Raw genomic sequence first — 21,374 nt, forward strand, 5'->3', positions numbered from 1 at the left:
TAATTCACAGAAGAGTGCGTGAAGTTTCCCAAACTTCCACATTGAGAAGAAAATATAGTTTTAAACTTTTAAATAAAGTTGATCATTGAAGGATTTTTTCCTTCAGCTGCAGATATTTGTCTCCAAACGCAAAGCATCACATCAAGCTCTGTTCAGTTTGATCAAGCTTCATGTGACACTTCAATATTTTATTTACATGCACAGAACTGTGTCATTTTATATGAGTCTTATTTATTTATTATTTACTCATTTGTTTATTCATCTCTTTATTCAATTATTTATTTATTTACTATGTATTTATTTATTCGTCTATTTGTTCAATCATTTATTTATTCATTTATTTACTTATTTATCTATTTATTTGTTTACTTATCTATTTATTCAGTCATTTCCGTATTTATTTATTTATTCATAAATTATTCAATAATTTATTTATTAACTTATTTGTTTATCAATTTATTTGTTTACTCAATCATTTATTTATTTATTTATTTATTTATTTATTTATTTATTTATTTAAGTAGCTGTATGGATGTATGCAGCTTAGATGCACTTTAGTGGACACCATTATTCCGTTGCCTTAAACACTCCAACTGTACATGTAACCTCTGCAGACAACTGGATATAAACTTGTAAACACAACAGTCAGGCAGTAAATAGTTTTGTTTGGAAATGTAGAATTAATAGCACAAGGAAATAAGTTGGGGTTTTTTTTATTCCCACTGAATAAAAACGTGTGGAAAAAATTGTTAATTTGAGTAAGTTTAAAAATCAACGTAATTTAAACTTTCTGACGTATTTCAAATATATGAAATCCAAAGTTATGATGAAATCTGATCAAAGCTTTAAATGACAGACTAAATGGAAAACATTTCATTTTATTTTTTATTTTATTTTTTCAATGTTTGTTTAGAAATAGTTTGTTTACAAATAACATAATTAGACAGATTTTAATTTCATAAACGTGAATAAAAGAAACTCATAAAGCAGCGTATTAACAGTTTTATTGGTGGTTTATTTTGTGTTAATGTCACGCAAAGTGTCTCGAGAGTCGTGGAGGGAAATGTGAGTTTGTTCAGACTGGACTTAAAGAAGAAACCTGAGCTCACATGAGAGGATATAAAGCTGATCTCACCAAACAGGATCTAGTTCATCGTGCGCAAACTGCTTCCTGTCAATTTGCGTAGAAAATGCAAAATGCTGCAAATTTACTTCTCAACAAGCGTCAGCGAACAGAGAGTTATTTACACCCTGACAAGCAGGGAGAAGTGTGTGACAGCGCAGGTTTGTGGACCCAGAGCCAGCGTGGACCCAACAGAAAGCAGCTGAAGATCCTGAACTGGGTTTGGATTTCTTCTGCTGGGAAAAGGATGGAAAATCCTGCTGAATAGTTGGATTTACAGAAACTGGGAAAAAAAAGGATCTTTGTGTGAAAATATGTGACAAATCTCAGCCTGTGATATTAACGGAACGTCAGCTTCCAGCTCACAGTGAAAACATGTTTACTTTTAATCAAGCTGAAGCCACAAGTTTCCACAAGCAGACCTACACGGAGGTGCAGGAGCCTCTGCCGGCCAGCAGGGGGCGCGTTTGCTGCACAGCAGGGAGCCAGACGTGTCAGCTCGGATCTTCCTCAGTCATTATGTAAGAAAAGCACAGCCTCTCCATCAATTGCTGTCTCCTCTCTGCAGCCAGAAACACTGGACGCAGTTGCTATTCATGTTTCCTTTATTACTGAAACGTGTTTATGTAAAACAGCACATGAAGAACATCTCTCTGTGCAAATACAACTTTAACAACAACCACAGATTCTCAACCCAAAAAATCTTCTGAAATAAATACAACATGTTCCGCTTCCCCTTTTCTCAAACAAGAGGGTGAAAGTGCATCATATGGAGGTCGGGAGCAGATAGAGCTGGATGAGTGAAGCAGTCAGCTATCGGGGCGTCTTGATGGGCCTTATGAGGGTTTACGCTGCATCACAAAACCTCTTTAGATCCTCATCAGATGCTTGCCCACCACTCCCTCCAGCTTAAGTTGTTTTAAATACATCTCAGAGTGCAAACAGCTCAAATGTAAATAAGGAGATTTAAGGTAAAAGATCAACATCAGGTGTTAGTGCAGATATGTGGGGCAACGTTCACCTCTTTCTCTGTCTGATCTCCACACTGCTCTGCATGTAATCACAACCCCCAATCATCCCAGACTAACCCCAGTTGGATCTCTGTGTCTGTTAAGAGGACAAATTAGCATTATGGCTTCTAGGGGGTGGATCTGGAAGTTACATTTCTTACATTTATTTTCCTCAAAAAAGCCAGACTGTAAAACAAAACACTTGTCTGGAGTATAAAAAAAGGTGCTAAATGCTGGAAACCCTGTTTGAAACTTTCCACGTGTGAATAAGAGAAGAGAATCCCTGCTGACTCTCCTGGGTGGATGACTCCCCCTTCCCTCCTTCCAGAAGGATTCTGATTATGATTGCAGTGAAGTTTCCCTTCATTCAGACACAAGGTGAGGCACACAAGTCAGGAGACAACGCCGTCCCTTCTGTTAGGAAAAGAAAAAAGCCTTTCGGCAGCAAAGCATGCACAGAAGCAGCAAATCACAGCTTCAACATCACACGCTTCTCGTTGCTCGGAAGAGGTGCAGTTTTACAGTGACAATGGAAACGGCGCCATCCTGAAGGAGAAAAGTTAAAGCACAAGTTTAGGAAGGTCCTCGACGAAAGGCTCATCTACCTACGCTGCAGGTCTCTGTACACGTCACGTATTTACAGGTTTGGATTGTGGACACAGCTCATTAGTGATGGAATGAGATTAAAGGCTCACCACATGGACAGATGCAATAAGCCTCCATAAAAACCAACCCCCCCCACCCCCATCCCCACCACCAAAACCCCAGAGGTGGGTCTCTGTACAATGAAAGCACTTTAAGTGGTCGACAAGACTAAAAAAAAAAAAAGCGCCATATAAATACAGTCCATTTACCATTTAGTGCTTTGTTGAGATATAAGTGAATCATCAGTTATCATACAGTGAGTGGCAGAAATGCATATTATTCAGCAGGGTAGGGGGGAGGGAGGAGGGGTGGGGGGAGTGTCAAACCCTGCATGAAGCACATCACATTCAGTCATCCAACTAAATCCAACCTGGATCAACAACAGTCTGACGTTCAGTTCAGTCAGCTGGGTTCAAGTGCAGAACTTCAGGAAAAGCTGGTCCAGGATGATCCTGGTCCAGGTCAGGATGGTCACGGCAAGCTGGTCCAGGATGATCCTGGTCCAGGTCAGGATGGTCACGGCAAGCTGGTCCAGGATGATCCTGGTCCGGGTGGTTCTGGTCAGGATGGTCACGGCGGCCTATTGCTCCAAACATGAAGGCCTTTGGGTGTTTGCTGTACTTGTGAAAGGCCATCTTGGGAAGGATTTATCCCTAGAAAAAGTAAAGGGAGCAGGAGAATCAGTTGCCAGGCAGGTGTCTATGTACATGGTCTCATCCCCATCACAACCAGCAGCCTGTCAGGCGTTTCTCCTGGAGTTACTGGTGGCGGACGCGCGGCCTGTCTCGTGGTCTGGTCTGTATTTGAGCCAGCAGATGAGCCACGTTACGACCACGGAGAACATGGCCAAGATGCTGGCCACCGACAGGCAGATTGGTCCCGCCGGGGAGGGCGGGATGCTGTGACTGTGCACGAAGATCAGACCCATGAACAGCAGCACCAGCATGGACAGGAAGGAGAAGATCACGCACACGCAGCCGGTGGTCAGCGCCACGCGCTTGCAGCTCTGACAGCTGTCGTAGCGCACCGAGTCCTGGGAGAGGGTCGTGGCCGTGGACACGGTGGTGGACGGCGTGGCCTGGCTGGCGTTGGACGCCCCCGACGCCTCCTCCCGGCGGAGGGCGACGAGGGCGGGGTGCAGCGGGGGAGGGTAGGGAGGCAGGGCGTCCTGCGGGAGGGGGTCTGAGTCGATGTAGAGCGGAAAATCCTCCGTCACCTTGGTGTTGTTGGGCAGGTTCTGGATCCGGTAGTCCGGCACCGGGGTCCGGTGGCGGCAGACCGGGCAGCTGATGCGCCATGGCCGCTCCTCCCGGAGGTGCAGCGTGGTCAGACACTCCTCGCAGAACGTGTGCAGACACTCCAGGATCTTCGGCGCGCGCCGGTCAAGGTCGAAATAATTATAACAGATTTTACATTCGTACTCCTCGTAGGGGAAGGAGGCGTCTCCGGGGGGGTCCGCTCCGTTCGGGGCCACATCTACCTCTGCCATGTCATCTTTCGCCATCCACGTTCTCCGGTGAACACAAAGGGAGCTGGCGGACAGATGCTGATGACGGTGCACGTCTCTCCTCCTCCCCCCTCCTCACCCTCCCCTCCCCCCTCTCATTGTTGATGTGTTTTAATAATAATCCTCAGTTGGAGCAGCTCGACCCGAACCTCCCGGTTCCGCCGGATCACAGGGAACAGATGATGTCATCATGGTGGTGAGGACGGCTCATTCAGAGACCATCACACACGCACGCACGCACGCACGCGCACCAGCGCCGCCTTTACAGCCCAGTTGAAGAAAGAGAGTGCGCGCTGTTTTCTGAGCCTTGTGTGTGTGCACGCAGCGCGTGACGGCCGTGCACAGCAGGGATGACGTAGATGCTGGCGTGCAGGAGGAGGATGCGCTTGTTTTGGTCAACTTGGGGGCGTCGATTCATCGTTTCCTGTCAGAAGGAGCATCACGTGCGTCCAAGCTGCCTCTGCCTCGTCATGACTTCATCTTCATCCCACATTCACTGCTGCTGCAGGAAGAAGGAGCTGCACGCCTCAAACCAGGACAAGACCGCCAGAAACAGGCTTAGAAGGGGCCAAATCAACAGTTTGGTGGAAATATCTCCTGACAGATCACCTGCATCACATGGAGACTAAACTAAAACTCATTCCTGACTCTGACTTACTGATGTTTAAATAAAAATTAAAAAAAAACTTCAGATGCAACAGCTGGATCAATGAAGATAAAAGCTTCAAACCGACCATGCAGCTCAGGAGAGGAAACTCTGGACTTCACACATTCACTTAAATAAATCCTAATTGTGTTAAAATGAATATTATTATATTATTTATAGTCATACTAAACAAAGAGCTTCAAAGATCTGCGATTCCTGAAGCCTTCCTCCAAACGACTGTAACTGTAATGCAGATATCTTTAGGTAAACAGTGGCTTCCATTTATCTCTGCCCACAGTTACGCTGCTGGTGAAACACAGATATAAATAGTTCCTGATAACCTGCTGAGGTTAAAGTTCCTGCTGATATAACTCATGAAGAACCAAGTCAACAGTTCTCCTAAGATCCTGGCAGAAAGAACTCACTGCTGGATCAGGTCTGCTCCACATTCAGCAGCACAGATCACGTGTTTTATTCCCAGCATGTTGCAGTGGGAACTCATGTCTGAAAAGAAAACCCAAAGAGTTCTCCGTTTGATTTCAATTTAAACAAATATTAAAGAAATAAAACCAACTCAGCATTTCATCTTTGGGGAATTGCATTTTCCGACATTTCATTATTGAATCAGCTTTATTTGTACAGTTCAAGTTTACAACAAAATCCTCTCCAGGTGCCTTTAAAGGCAAAGAACAATTCGATCCAACTCAATGAAGCTGAATTAAAACGGATCTGATATATAAACCACATCCAACCAGTTTAACTGTGTTTATATAAACCAGCTCATAAAGAGAATCACCTCAGTAAGGAAACAGATTGCATCAAATCTTCGCTTCGACTGAGTCCTTTATGCTGAGCTGCTCGATGTGGAAAACCGCCAGCAGAACCAGAATCAGGAAGGGCGCTCTCCAACTCTAAGCCACTGATTCCTGCCGAAAAATAAAAGAGAAGCACAAATTAAAGACAACCACTGTAAATATTTATACATGGAGAGTGCATCATGGGATGTCTCCAAGCAGCCTTGGTGGGCAGCAGCAGAACTAAACAGTAAAACTTGCAAGATATCAGTACCAAGTAAATAATAACTGACATTGGCGATACCAATACTTTTTAATAGTTATATCAAAAACATGTAAATGCAGAGATGTGTTTGTGTATTCAGTGCATATTTTTTAACATATTAAAACATAAACAACAAAGTTATTAATCACACACCTTGAAAATGGGTTGATTATTTAGCATCATCTCAGCAAGAGAAGGAGATGTTGCACATATAGGGTCCTTTTTACAGCAGTGAATCAAATCCACCAAATTAAACCCACTTCCATCCATTTTCCTCCCACTAAGTCTCAGATGAGGGTTCTGTGGAAGATGGAGACATCCCAGCAATCACTGGTGCCTCCTGGACCTCATTGCTGTGAGGACACAGTACTAACCACCGCAGCTCCAAAAAACATTTTATCCTTTTTATTTATGAAGATTCTGATCATTTTCAAACCTTATATTTAATGCTATCACACTAGTATCAACCGATATCGGTAACGATGTTGGTATCAATATTGGGATCAACCAGACCAACAGGGATGGATAAACCCAACGGTAAGCCTCTGCAGATCTACGGAGCCTCAGGTTCAGACACAACACTTCCACACCCCGAATGATACTGAACCAAAACGGGACAAATGTCCCTCCTAAATATGGCTTTTTATGTCAAAAGTTACACTTTTTAAGCTTTATTGTTCTTTTATTAAAAGTTAGAACATTTAACGTTACCGTTTTGTTGCACCCAGACATGAATACTAACATTTCAGTCCAGCTTTTAACTGAATAATTTCCCTCTGGGGATCAATACTTTTCATTCTGTTGATGCTTAAAGTCTCTTTTATGACTGATTTTATTTCTCACAGTTTAAAGGTTCAGTTCACCCTTTAAACAGTTTGAAAGCTTATTACAACAAACTACTGAATACTAACAAATGATCAATGGATATATTTACCTTAAGCTTATGACACTGAAAATATGCATTTCGGATGCATTTATACGTAGTTTTCACACTTGCTTCAGCTGAACAGTCCTCATGGGGAAATCTGTGCCTGACAGGTACGATGAGCAAGAGATATTTGTGAAGAAACAGAGTAGACTTGTTTTATTTTTATATCATAACCCTCGTGTACATCAGCTCCACAGCTGCAGAAGTCCCATGTGAAGTTGTTGCTAGGATACAGGCTAAAAATTCTGACTAGCTCATAATAATAATAATAATAATGAGAAGAAGAAGAAGGAGAAGAAGAAGAAGAAGAAGTCTTCCGTCGTGTTTGGATCCACTGAGAGATGTGGTGAAGATATATGCAGAAGATGATTGCGCAATCTCAGATCATCCACTCCTTCATAACACATTTATGGACCAAAACCCAGCAGAAGGTGATGCTTTGATGCAGGATGGAGATGTCCAGAAGGTCCTTCCTCCACGTAGCCATCAGGCTTTTTAATTCCAGATAAAAGGAAAGATGATCCTGGAATTAAAACAAACTTCCGCTTCGGGCCGAACTGGGATCCTCCTTTGTTTCTGTCTGGCTGCTGCTCTCTGTTTCCAGTGTCAGTGTTGGCTGGCTGTTTGGTATGATGTGATCAGACCATTTTAGTTATTGTTTCTTATCCTTTTGCAGTCCCAAATCTGGCACTTCAAAGACCCACCGCCAAGGCCGGATTATCCAATGGGCACTTGGGGCCCATGTTCGGCCCACGTAGGGCAAACACCAGCAGTTTGGACATGAAACAAAATAAAAGGCAGAAAGTTACACCACAGTGTCTAGAGTATTGCTTCTGGTACTATTGACTGAGAGACATTAGAAATGTAGTTTCACGGTGTATCATTCCCACGTTTCATAATTTTGTGGTGGGAAAGGGGGCCCCTGGAATATTCTAGGCCCAGGGGCCTGTGGACTTTTTATCCGGCCCTGCCCGCCGCTCTACACCGAACAACCCACCAGAACCTGGAACAGGAACCGTCTTTATTTTCCAGTTTTCAGTTTTCCAGTGGGAATTAGAAACAAAGAACCAGTTAAACAGTTTGAAATGTTGCATTGAGACCAATGATCACACATCAGGGAGATCCGCAGAGGATCCATAAAGTTCTGGATCTTTCATTTGACTGGTTTAGGCCCAGTCCTGAACTGGTGGAAACGTGTTTACAGATCAGCTCTTAGAAATTCTAATCTTTTTTTTTTCTTATGTGAAATAATGTGAAATTTTTTCAGTTTGGTATTACCTCTCTGAATGTGACGTCAGCTGCTTTTGGACCAATGAGCTGCGTGGATTTGTGCAACAAACCCTGCAACAAACTGCAATAAATCTCTTTCAAAAAAATACTTTATGATAGGAAGCTACCAGAACCATCCCAGTGTGAAGGTCGCGCGCACACCCCGCCCATGACTACCGGGTTAACCTGGCGGTGGCCCCGCCCTCTCTGCGCTCACATGCGATACGAGCCGCACCTGGATGCTCCTGGTGGGGGGGCAGAGTGCTTCTCTGGAAATTACTCATCTCTCTCATACACACACACACTTTCCACTGTTTTGTCTCTCTCAGCCAACACACTGGAGATCTTGGCTTATCTCCATGACCCGGAGCTGGTGGCCCGGTTCCAGAGACGATGTGGACTCTTCCTGGTCGAAGCTTCGCATCACGGCCGGGGGAGGACCCGAGTCCCCAACGGAGCCCACGTCAACGGAGAGGCGGCACGTGGTCAGCTGAAGGGGACCTGGGACCTCCAGGACAGGAACTCCAACCACAAACACAAGGAGGCTGACAGAGTAAGTCTGGAACTGGCCGAACCGAACCGAATCAGTCCGATTCTTCACGAGTAAAGCGAGGCAAGGTGCTTCCTGCAGACAGTTCACAGTGATTTCACATAAAACATGCAAAGGAAGCATGAAAAGGAGTTAAAAGAAAAAAAGAAAAAAAAAGCAGCAACAAAAAGCTGAAATCACAATAAAATACGAAATTAAATGGATTAAAATTAAGATATTTTCATTAGAAGAGTTAAAGAGTTCTGAATAAGTTAAACTACCTTTTATTGAGTAAATTCTGCTTTTAACAGGGAAAATAGGAAGTTAAACACACACATCAGATAAAAACAAGAACAAGTTGAAAGAAAACCTGAGATTTATCTGCAGATAGTGTGACTGGTTTTTCCCGTTTGTCTTGGTGGATCTGTCAGACAGCAGACCTTCATCTGTTGCATTATAAAACCACCTGGCTGAGGCTGCAGCTGCTGCAGATTTATTATTCACTGAGCATGACAAGAAGAAAACAGGTAAAGAATAAACAGATTTCTAACAGATTTCATCATTAGGGTTGGAAACCAGTGGCCCTTTAGCCGGTTTGACTCCATTCACTGGGAAATGCTTTCATGTTGACCTACGATCACGTGATTCAGTGGTTCATCAGGACATAATAAAACTCACCTGTTCCTCATCAGGTGTTAGAACTCAGTAAATCTAACCATAAATAAACAACATCACACAGTTGGTTTACTGAGCAGCAGTGATTTTGCTCCACTCTTCTTTCCACCATTGCTTCAGTTCTTTGAGGTTTGCAGGACTGGTTTCTGCAGCTTTCTGAGGGTCCCACCACACCTTCTCCTCCAGGTTGGACTTTTTCAGCCACTCTGTTGTAGATCTGCGGCTGCGTTTGGGATCATTGTCCTGTTGCATGAGGCTGTTCCAGCCAGGCTTCAGCTGGGATGTCCTCCTGAGAAGATCGCCTTGTGATTAATGTCTCTGTAGAATCATCATAAAATGACCTTCTAACCCTTCACCTGACTTCATCCGGCGACGCCCGGCTGCTGCAGACCCTTTTTACTCCCATGGAGGTACTAAGGGATGACGGTTTTCACACACTGATTCTGACATTTATGTTTGTTCAGTAAATGTTAAAAGTCATGTTGATCTCTAAGTCCAGTCAGTAAAGTGTTTATAACACGGTGTTGTTGGTGTTCAGATGCTTTCAGGCTTCTTGTATAAATATAAAAGCTGTGAAGCATGTGGAAATGAGGTTGGACAGGATCATCTGGTAGCAGTCGTGTTTTTCTTCACCAGGTTCCGTCTTGTGTGTTTATTGTGTGCAGGTCTGCAGAAAGCCTCAGTATGAGGTGAGTAACCGGCTGCTGCACTTCCTCTTCCTGATCTCAGCCGGCTTAGGACATGAAATCTTTTACATCACCTGCCTGCCCTGCATACACTGGAATCTGGACCCTTTTCTTTGCCGTCGACTTGTCAACATGTGGGCCGTAAGTCTCATCTTTGTGTGTGTGTGTGTGTGTGGGTGTGTGCGTTCACCTCAGTGTGCACAAATCTTATCTTCATCTCCATCCACAATGCCACGTCTCTTCTCGCTGCTGTCTCCTTCTCTTCACCTTTCAACCTCCTTTCATCCCCCCCTTGGCTGACCTGTCTCTGACACCACACAGTCCATGTGTCCCCAGGCCTGGCAGGGTGGGGGGGGGCACAGGGGCCAGCCTGACATTAAAAAGCTTGTTTAGATCTCTGTTTATTCTGACAGAATTCCACACGATGTGATCACCTTGTCTGTTCTTAGTGACACACACAAGGTGTGCATGCTCGCGCTCGCTGTGTGTGTGTGTGTGTGTGTGTGTGTGCGTGTGTGTGTGTGTGTGTATGTGTGTACGATGGGTAGTGTGTTTTTGTTGAGCTCTTGGTGGTGCCCTGCATCTGAACCCCATGTTTGGACCCCCAGGGGAACAGATACCATTCTTGTGGAATCCAGGCTGCGCCGTGCCCCCATGTGAACTCCGTTCAAACACATGCATAAACTCCAACACACACACACACACACACACACACACACACACACACTAGTGTTACCCACTAAACACACTCATTGCCTTCAATCTAGTTAGACATTACCAGCTCTCCTCTGTGCCCCCTCCCTCCCTCCCTCGCTCTAACAGCAGTGTTTTATTGGCCCCATCAGCCTTTGAGCTTCTCTGTCTGTGGACCATTTGTCCCCCCCCCCCCCCCCCAAGCCCTCAGGGAGCATCGTCCCGCTCCGACTTCCAGCACCCTGCTGCTGCGCTGGTGCAGACAGCCATGACCTGTCCAGGCGTCTTCTCTCTGTCTCCATCACACACACACACCTCCTCATGCCAATACCACATTCACACACACTCCTTTTCCTTCCACCCTGACTTTGGTTGACTTCTGAGACACTCTGAACCATCTGCTCATGAATCACATCCGCTGTCATAAAAAACATTCACCTGCTGTGATGTTCAGAATAAACACAATCAGCTCATATTGTTTATTTCTTAACCTTTATTCCACTTGGAAGTAGTCAGTACCAGGATTAAAGATCTCTGTTCCGAAAGATGGACAATAGCGCAGATGTGGTGGAATTATGCGTGTAGTGTAGTTTTAATATGTTACTCATTTATTAAGTTTCTTTTAGGTAGTACAAGATAGGTATTCTGCATAGTTAGAGTAGTTCAGTAAGCTTGCTTTAGTAGATTCATGCATAAAACTAAGTGTTCTGTTCAAGGCCTGTTTCAGCTTTGACTGTTATCTTCAAGCTAGCAGTTGTTTTGACTAGTGCTGCCAGGCCAAGGTTGATTGTGTATGCTTAAAGATCGCTGTAGCACTCTGAGCAGGGGCAGAGCTCTCGAGACCTCTCACCCGCAACATCTGTACATGGTCAATAAATTGAACAGAAAACAGTTGATTTATAGATTTATTTCTCATCGGATAAATTCCACGACAATTTGGTGTCAGAAGTGGGATCAGAAGAAACAACACAGACACACACACTCTGACAGCTCCTACAGGTTCAGGTGCTTTTATAGCTGAAAAACTCAAGAGATTCTCTTTTTCCCTCAGGTCAGTACGGACATTAGGGGTAGATGCAGTGAATAATTAATGTGCTCAAAGTACAAAAAAAGCCTCCAGTAGGTCTGAACATGAGATCCCACAGAGCTCCATAAATCTGAATATCACCATATTTTGAGTCCAGAGAAGGAAAAACCAGATCGTCCAGCCTGATCATACAGTAAACATAGATGTGAGACGGTTTTAAGGTTTGTGATGAACTTTAGAGTTCTAGACTGTGTTCATTATGTTTAGTGGATCCAAAGATGCATGGAGGCCTGTGATGTACTGGCGAGCTGTCCAGGGTGTTAGAGCCATGTAAAAGTTATGCTTATTTTGTATGTTTTAGTACATAACATTATAATGGAACCATTTTTTATTGTTATAAGTAATGTATTATTTATCCTGCTGTGGAAAATTTTGCTAGGTTTTGTGTTATATTTTTGTCTTTATATGTTTATAGTTAAATTGACTATTTTAAGCTCCTTTTAACGTCCTGCATTAGGACCATGAAGAGGGAGTGCGCATGTTCATGTGCATGTTCAGTGGTTTTGTAAACGGAGCAGGACGAGGAGCTACAGTTTTTTAGACCCTAAATAGAAGAAAATTATTTTGTTTATATTTTTGTTTGTTAAAGTAGTTGCTGTAGTTGTGTGGACGCAACTCGTAAGTTTTTTTTTTTTTCTTATTGCTTGTTTAATAAACAGAGAATTTTTGTATCCATTTGCTTTCTTTTTGTCAAGAGTCAGAAACTTCACGTCCTGTAAGAGTGGCCAGAACAGGTTCTGTTATGTTGAAGTTACATTACCACTACACAGGGTGTACCCCGCCTTTCGCCCAACGCCTGCTGGGATAGGCTCCAGCTTCCCCGCAACCCTTCCTCGGATTAAGCGGTTAGGAGAATGAATGAATGAAGATGGATGGATGCAGGGGTTCGGCTCACACACTGATGTGAAGCCCTGCAAGACAAAAGTTTTTTCCAGTTATGATTCATGTTTGGTTAGACTGGACAGACAATCTAAACAACCAAAAGTTTGTCACCCAAAGTAAATTATTCAAAGATTGACATCAAATTTTTTTTTTTTTTTTTGTCTATTGTAAATGCAGGATGTTTATTAAAGAATGATGTGGGTGCAGCAGGGCTGACCCTTTAGCTTTGGATCCTCAGGGTTCGTTTGTACTCAACACACACTCTTCAGGAAGCAAAAGTCCAGAAACCATTTCTTCTTTTGGTCGTTTTAATGGTAGAAAACAAAACCAAAAATTACACAAAGAAACTTGAATCCAGACCTTTTCTACAAACAAAATTAAAAGCAGTGTAGGTCAAAAGACTGTGTCACTCCAAGGTCCAGTGGCTTCTGATCTTCTTTTCTTTTGTTTATTATAGACCGAGTCTAACAGCCAATCAAAATTTACCAACCCACGCGTCACCAGTCATTTTCCTGCAACACAGAACTTCAACATTTAAACATAAAATATCACAAAGCTATGATAACTGAAGATTAAATAATGATAAAGAAAAATGGCTACAACAAATGATTTGTTATTTCAGTCAAAGGCCTCTGCTCCCCTCTGTAGGAGTCACAACTTTTGAGTTGAAGTTCACCTGCAACTCCACTGATGTCTCTGACCGGCAGCTTTTAATTCTGACAAAATAACTAGGAATGTTTAATTACAACATTCATGCAAATTTAATGTCTGACCCACGTGATGTATTACACAATTAGCCACTCAGTCGTCGCATCCGACATCCTGACCAACACGACTCACCAGTTGTTGGTGGTGATACCAAGTCTGTGCATGTCAACTGGATAGAAAACAATACCAACTGTACGTAACGGCTGATAGTAACCATCTGAAATCATTCATTCATTCATTTTCCATACTGCTTATTCCCATTAATGGTGGTGGGGAAGCTGGAGCCTTTCCCAGGTAAAAAGCCTGGATGCATCCTAGACAAGTCGCCAGTCCATCACAGGGCCGAGACAGAGAGACAAATACATATATATATATATATATATATATATATATATATATATATATATATATATATATATATATATATATATTATGCGTATAAACACAGACACACCCTTGTGAGGTCAGCTGACTCACATAAATATGGTCTAATAACAAAAGCAGCTCTTTATCTCATGAACATGGAACAAAATTGTTATTATGTGGTTCCTCCATCTCTAACGGTGACCTGTACAGCTCCCTGTCTGCTATAAATACACACTGAGACTCAGTGTCATCCTTGTGTTGGCAGATCAAAGTCTGAAGCTGCTCTGGCCTTGATCAATATTCTTATTCAAGAGGTCAGAGCGTCTTTAACTCTTGTCTTAATGTGACCAGACTGTCTCAGGGTCAGACCGTTTGATGTGGAGCTCACAAAGGCACCAATGAGGCTGCACTGCTGAATGTGACGTTTGTGTAGATGGTGCATTCAGGGACAGAGGGGGGTGATATTGTTTTGGCAGTGGAGCTTGTTGCTTAGGGTGAAGTTCTGTGTCTCATCTTAATGTGTTTACCAATGTCTGTGGTCTGTTTATCATCCAGTTCCTGTCGCTGTCAGGACAAGTGGAGATTCACTGCAGAAATACACTTTATGTTCATGTGTAGGGCATTAGCAAATAGTTTAGAACCACTCTGCATGTACTTATGGAAATGGATTCAAGTTAGACACAGACAAAAATATAGATTTGCTGATTTTTCTTCAAATGTTTCTTCCAAAGATGGAGATGGAGGTAAACTTTACCCTCTAAATGATAAATAATCACAAAAATATTGCTTTTGTTTGTCCAAACTATTATTCACAACATAAAGGTCAGATTAACTAGTTAACATTTAAGCATGTTATTAATCTGCACAACGAACCTGTGTTGTCAAACAGTTTTTTTTTTTTTATTTTTTTTTTTATACCAAAAATAACTACAAAATAAGTCCAAAAATTAAATTAAATAGATGATTTCTGACTGTGAAATGATCCTACATTTCCACGGAGGTGTGGAAGTATGGCTGCTCCCCCCAGGTCGTTACGCTGCCCCAATTAAACCAGAAGTTATCAGATTTTATTCCTTCTTTAGAGGAAAAACTACTGAAACAATCCGAGATGAAGTCTCAGTTTCAGTGCTCTCTCTCTCTCTCTCTCTCTCTCTCTCTCCATTCATTCTGGAGCTCGCTTGACCACCACTCTGTGCTTTGTTTTAGCTGATGCGAACATCAGAGTGTAATTTATGAGTTTTCATCAGATTAAAGATTAATCCACATGAAACAGTTTAGTTTAACTAACTACTGGTTTCCTCTGAGCTCTAGTTCTGACTTTTTATTGGTTGCATTGGTTTTGATGGTTTAGTTCAACACGTTCAGCTCAGCTTCACACACAACATTAAACCAGCTCCATAATGGAAATCTTTCATTCAGATTGAACGATTTGTCTCTTTATTGTCTTATTATCTTTATTATCTGTAACTATCAGCTTTTAGAGTTGTTTTAAGCGACACAAAGAGGATTTAACATGACAGCTGGATCAGTCTGTTGCAGCCTTTTACTTGTCTTAATATAAAATCCCTGGACAGACTACAGACAGACTACAGACAGAACACGGCGCTGCTGTCGGGCCCTTCCACCAGAACCAGGAAACATGATCACAATATGCCCATTTTAGCATCATTACACTGGCTAATGGTACATTTAAGGATTGATTTTAAGATTTTATTGATTACTTTTAGAGCATTCAGTGGTCCATGTTAAATCACTGACCTGTTAACACCTTATGATCCTCGGGCAGATGTCGCATCAGTTCCAGTCGCTCAGCAGAAAGCAATCAGAGCTTTTTTCCGGCTCCAAAACTCTGCAACAACCTGCCTGAGGAGATGAGATCAGCTGACTCTCAGCTGCACTTTAAGAAACATATTTTTGTCTGAAAATCTTTGATTAATATGCAGTTCGTAATAATATAAAAACTTTATTTGTATAACTTTCTTTTGAAGAATGTTAGAAAGTGCTTCATGTAGCAGCAGAGAGTAAAACCAGTAAAACTGGTGACAACAGCAGGAAACAATGACTTCATAGGGTACGAAACAATAAACAATAACATGAGAAAGTGAAAACGTTTCTGATCAATCTAATAGTAACACACTCCTAACAAAAAGGAGTTATTTGTTTTCACAGCATCTATCCTGACAAGGTTAGAAAATGACTAAAGTGGGGGGGGGGACACAGCAGTGACAATACCAGTAGCTGAATATCTATTCATCAGACAATAATGTGTCTGAAAAGGAAACTTTTACTCCTTTCTTTATATTCTTTGTTTTTATGGGGAAACTGCAGTAGGGCAACCTCATGCAGTGGCATTGGCGTTAAGGTTACTGGTAAAGGTTCATTTAGTGTGAGAACATCAATGCCTCTGATTACGGCAGAGTGTGTACCAGGATACTCCACCTCCATGTGTTTTATTTTAATATTTGGTGTAACTCTGGAGTAACTGGAGCAACTGGGAAGAACTGGGCACGGACGTTAAATGTTCAGTCCGGTCTCTGCCTGCACTCAGGAGCAGGTCAGAGTCTCTCCATTTGTGTGTTCACATTACTGCACCAACTGTGGGTCAATCAATACAAGCACTTTTATACCTTTGTCACCACGGTAACGAGCACTTCCTGATTGCACCATCAGTAGAGATTATAATAACAACCTCTCTCTTCTGTCCCTTAAACACACACATTAGTGTGTTGCTCCCTGTGTGCCCACCTCCTCCCTGCTCCTCACTGAGACAGCCATTCATTAAATATACAAGGCAGAGCTTTAAATAAACCTGGAGCTGCAGCAGGCTACCCCTCTGACGGCTGACCGGGATCTCAGGAAAGAGAATAGGCTACACATTTGGCTGGAGATGCACACACACACACACACACACCTTCCACTGACTGTTACACCCAACCAGCTGCAGATGGACTTTCTGTCCTGTAGTGTATCCATGTCTGCGCAGTTTTCCTTCTTCCTCTTACGTTGATTTGGCACAGTGATTATTTATTCATGAGAAAGCAAACTAAGTTGAAAGCACATGGTTTTTACTTCCTATTATCATCTGACTCCACTTCCTGCTTCTTACTTTCCTGTAGCTCTCTGTGGAATTTGGACTGTAAAGATTTTGTTCAATTATTCACACAAGTTGGAAATGAATAATCTGTACTTTTGCACCCCCCCACACCTGTCTCCTCCAGTTGGTGATGTACATTGGTCAAGTGATGAAAGACTTGCTGAAGTTGCCTCGCCCTCCCTCACCACCCGTGGTCAAGCTGGAGATGCGTGTGGATGCAGAGTATGGCCTCCCCTCCACCCACGCCATGGCTGCCACCGCCATCTCTTTCACGGTTTTACTGAGCGCTCCCTCCAGAGTGCAGGTGAGTCTGAGGAGGCAGCTACACTGAAACACTGGACAGCTTTAGATATTAGTCATTTTGAGCCACAACGCTTCTGTAACTTTTTACCAAAAGGTTTGTCTGTAAATGTATTTACTCAACATCTCCACATTTCAGACTCTCCAGGGTCATATGGAGGAAACAATTGTGTTCCTCTCTCTAACACACACTCACATTAATTGTGGTCACATTAGAGATAATCTGGATCACTAAGTGACAGTATTTACAAAATTTTTTTCAAAAAAAGTTCATCATAGGGTTAGGGGTTACAGTATGTGGCACTTAATGTGAGAGTAATAGGATTGACGGCATCCTCCATGGCTAACGGACTGGTTATGGTGGTGATAGATTGGATCTCTGGTTATGGTGGTGGTAGACTGGATCTCTGGTTATGATAATGGTAGACTGGATCTCTGGTTATGGTGGTGGTAGACTGGATCTCTGGTTATGATAATGGTAGACTGGATCTCTGGTTATGGTGGTGGTAGATTGGATCTCTGGTTATGGTGGTGGTAGACTGGATCTCTGGTTATGATAATGGTAGACTGGATCTCTGGTTATGATAATGGTAGACTGGATCTCTGGTTATGATAATGGTAGACTGGATCTCTGGTTATGATAATGGTAGATTGGATCTCTGGTTATGATAATGGTAGACTGGATCTCTGGTTATGATAATGGTAGATTGGATCTCTGGTTATGGTGGTGGTAGACTGGATCTCTGGTTATGATAATGGTAGACTGGATCTCTGGTTATGATAATGGTAGATTGGATCTCTGGTTATGGTGGTGGTAGACTGGATCTCTGGTTATGATAATGGTAGACTGGATCTCTGGTTATGATAATGGTAGATTGGATCTCTGGTTATGATAATGGTAGATTGGATCTCTGGTTATGATAATGGTAGATGGGATCTCTGGTTATGGTGGTGGTAGACTGGATCTCTGGTTATGATAATGGTAGACTGGATCTCTGGTTATGATAATGGTAGATTGGATCTCTGGTTATGGTGGTGGTAGACTGGATCTCTGGTTATGATAATGGTAGACTGGATCTCTGGTTATGATAATGGTAGACTGGATCTCTGGTTATGATAATGGTAGATTGGATCTCTGGTTATGATAATGGTAGATGGGATCTCTGGTTATGGTGGTGGTAGACTGGATCTCTGGTTATGGTGGTGGTAGACTGGATCTCTGGTTATGGTGGTGGTAGACTGGATCTGGATCTACATATCGGAAGCCTTTAGGTTTCTGATACTGGGGCTGTCTCAGCCTGATCTGTGACCTTCCTCTTTTTAAAAAAAAAAAAAAAGAGTCAGAAATACCGTTCTTTACCTTTAATCTTTTATTTTCATATACAAATTGAGTCTGGTTTCGGCTTAATTCTCGACATTTCTTACTATGGCTACTTTAAAGTCAACCAGCAGCCTTGCTAGCCTCCTTTTTCAATCATTTTATGGCTCTAGCTTAGTGAGTGCTGAGTAACTTGGCTCGTTTGAGCAACTTTATTGTTTATTTTCAGCTCTAATGTGAAAATCTGAGGTGAGATGAAGTCACCTAAATGCACTCATTGAGAACTAATCTAGTGCTAGCATTCAGCTAGTTTAGCAGTGCTACATAGCTTCATGCTAACATCAGGTTAATAGCTTACCTAACTTGAGTAGTTTAACTTACACAGTCAGGGACAAAATCTATTCCAGATGTTAATATTTTAAGAAGATAAATAATTTTGGAAATACTTTAACTACTTCACTGGTGATATGTATGTGTCTAAAAAGACTATTCTGTTCACCTGCATTGACCTGTCGATTACTTGAGGTGACACCTCGGTCGTCCAGTCAGATTTATTATTTAGATTGGTAGCCAGTTTCATCCTGAACACCCTTCTACCTCCTTCTCTACATATCATATGTTTAAGTTTGATAAGAAAAAAGAATAGAAAAAGTAACAAAGATAGTTTCTCTCTAAGAAGAACACAGACGTATGGCTTAGATTTGCAATCTGAGAAAACCAAAACCAAACAGCATATCAGCACAAACACCTCATGCCATCTGTCAAGCAATGTGGTGGAGAGCTGGTGGTTGGGATTTGGACACCTTGCAGTCATTAAATGGATCGTGAACTGCTCTACATATCAAAGTATTCGAGAGTCAGATGTGAGAACTTGTGTCTGCAACAGGACAATGATCCCAAACGCAGCTGCAGATCTATAACAGAAAAGAATCAAGATGTTGACATGGTCCAGTCAAAGTCCAGACCTCAACCTGGATGAAATGCTGTGGTCAGAGAGCTGCAGAAACCAATATTGCAAACCTGAAGCAATGATGGAAAGAAGAGTGGAGCAAAATTCCTCCACAACCACGGGAGAGACTAATAACGTCATACAGAAATATGTTACTGCAAGTTATTGCTGCTGTATGAGCTTCTGTATGAACTTAAAGACCATGTATACATAAAGAGTTGGGATTTGTGGCAGTGGGAGTTGTCTGTGAAGGGAGTGTCCCTGCTGTCTATCAGCGTTTTAACTCATCTGTCAGACAATGAGCTGTGGGAGGCAGGTCCAGCAGTCACCATCAGTCACCATCATCCACACCCACTGAGGCGCTGCTTCATCCCCTGATAGACTGCACTGAGTCAATGACTGTCAGATCTGCTCTCCACCTCTCGTCCTCCTCCTGATTCTTCCTGCCAAGTCAATAAAACACTGACAGACTGAATCATCTTAAATGAGCACCATGTTGTAAAGAAGTACAGCAGTTAGGACTTTGTAGTCTCCAGAACTGTCAGGCTGATTTGCGATGGGATCATTTTGACTAGCTTGCTGTTCTCATGGTCGGAGAAATCACATCACCACCCCAGACACTCATGTACAGTAGAGCACTTAGCTGTGACCTGAAATTCCTCAAGGAATCCCCGTCCAGAAAGAAACATGGCTGTCGATGAGCAGTAAGCTGTTTACTGAGGCTCCTGAATGGCTGAATGTCCTCAGGGCAACTTGGCCTGTTCCCAAGGAGGGTCAGAGGTCACCGCAGTCAATCACACACTGACCCCCTCCTGTCCCTCACATCCTTTGTGGCCATTCATAAAAAACCTCCCTTCATGAAGTACCACTGAATAGGCTTCCAGCTGCAAAAGACAGGAAAAGACAGAGGAAAAAAGGAGAAGGAGGAGGAGATGGAGCGCAGGAGGGGAGGAGGGTGGAGAAGGTGAATGAATACATGAGGCCTCTCCTCACTGTTATTGAAATGGGGGGAAATAAAACCTGCTGCCATAGGTAAAAGAGTGGAGAAGATGGAGAGACAGCAGAGGAATAAAGGGGCAGGGAGGTGATGACAGACTGTACGTCAACCGGAGAGGAAGAGGTGGCATGCATCGGGATGAAGGCAAGAAGCGTGTGACGAATGAAAGGCTCGCCGCAGATTTTACCTAACATGTTTCCCTGTCATGGATGTCTGTTTGTGTCTCAGTTCCAGTTTGAAGTGGGTCTGCTACTGGCAGTGACGCTGTCATCCCTGGTGTCTCTGAGCCGTCTCTACACCGGCATGCACTCAGTTTTGGTGAGACACACACACATTGTACACACTTTACACATTACAGTGTGAAACATTTATCTCCAGCATAGTATTTATTTCTAATTCATATCTCTGTGTGTTTAAACTGTGTCTCGGACTACAAAGAAATGAATGTTTTCTTTATTTGACTGGGAAAAACACACTCAATGGCCATTTTTATCAGGTTCACCTGTTTAGTTACTTTTTAACTTAAATATCTAATCAGCCGGCAACAACTCTCTGCATTTAGTCATGCAGACATGGTCATGATGACTGAAGTTCAAAGTGAGCGTCAGAATGAGGAAGAAAGGAGATTTAAGTGACTTTGAACGCAGCATGGTTGTTGGTCTGAGTATTTACTGGGATTTTCACACACAACCATACATACATACATACATACATATATATATATATATATATATATATATATATACATATATATATATATATATATATATATATACATATATATATATATATATATAGATATATACATATATACATATATATAGATATATACATATATACATATATAGATATATACATATATATATATATATATATATATATATATATATATATATATATATA

The 21,374-nt window shown here is 42.4% G+C and overlaps 2 protein-coding genes across 2 annotated transcripts in view; one reads left to right on the plus strand and one right to left on the minus strand.

Moving 5' to 3' along the window:
• Nucleotides 1-3,517: 3,517 nt before the first annotated feature.
• Nucleotides 3,518-4,282, minus strand: rnf228 (ring finger protein 228; the record flags this gene model as incomplete). Its single annotated transcript, XM_079246934.1, has 1 exon — nucleotides 3,518-4,282. The coding sequence occupies one exon, from the start codon at nucleotides 4,280-4,282 to the stop codon at nucleotides 3,518-3,520; it is 765 nt and encodes a 254-aa protein (XP_079103060.1).
• A 5,780-nt stretch (nucleotides 4,283-10,062) lies between these two features.
• sgpp2 (sphingosine-1-phosphate phosphatase 2) overlaps nucleotides 10,063-21,374 on the plus strand; it is a gene marked incomplete at its 3' end in the record, with an annotated part of 12,373 nt that continues 1,061 nt past the window's right edge. The window contains exons 1-3 of the mRNA XM_079246774.1: nucleotides 10,063-10,218; nucleotides 17,032-17,211; nucleotides 20,700-20,789. Coding sequence (XP_079102900.1) covers nucleotides 10,210-10,218; nucleotides 17,032-17,211; nucleotides 20,700-20,789 — 279 coding nt within the window. The 5' untranslated portion in view covers nucleotides 10,063-10,209. The remainder of the gene's footprint in view (nucleotides 10,219-17,031; nucleotides 17,212-20,699; nucleotides 20,790-21,374) is intronic.

The sequence above is a fragment of the Telmatherina bonti genome (genome assembly GCF_933228915.1).
Source record: "Telmatherina bonti genome assembly, chromosome: 9".
In the NCBI taxonomy this organism is placed as follows: Eukaryota; Metazoa; Chordata; class Actinopteri; order Atheriniformes; family Telmatherinidae; genus Telmatherina; species Telmatherina bonti.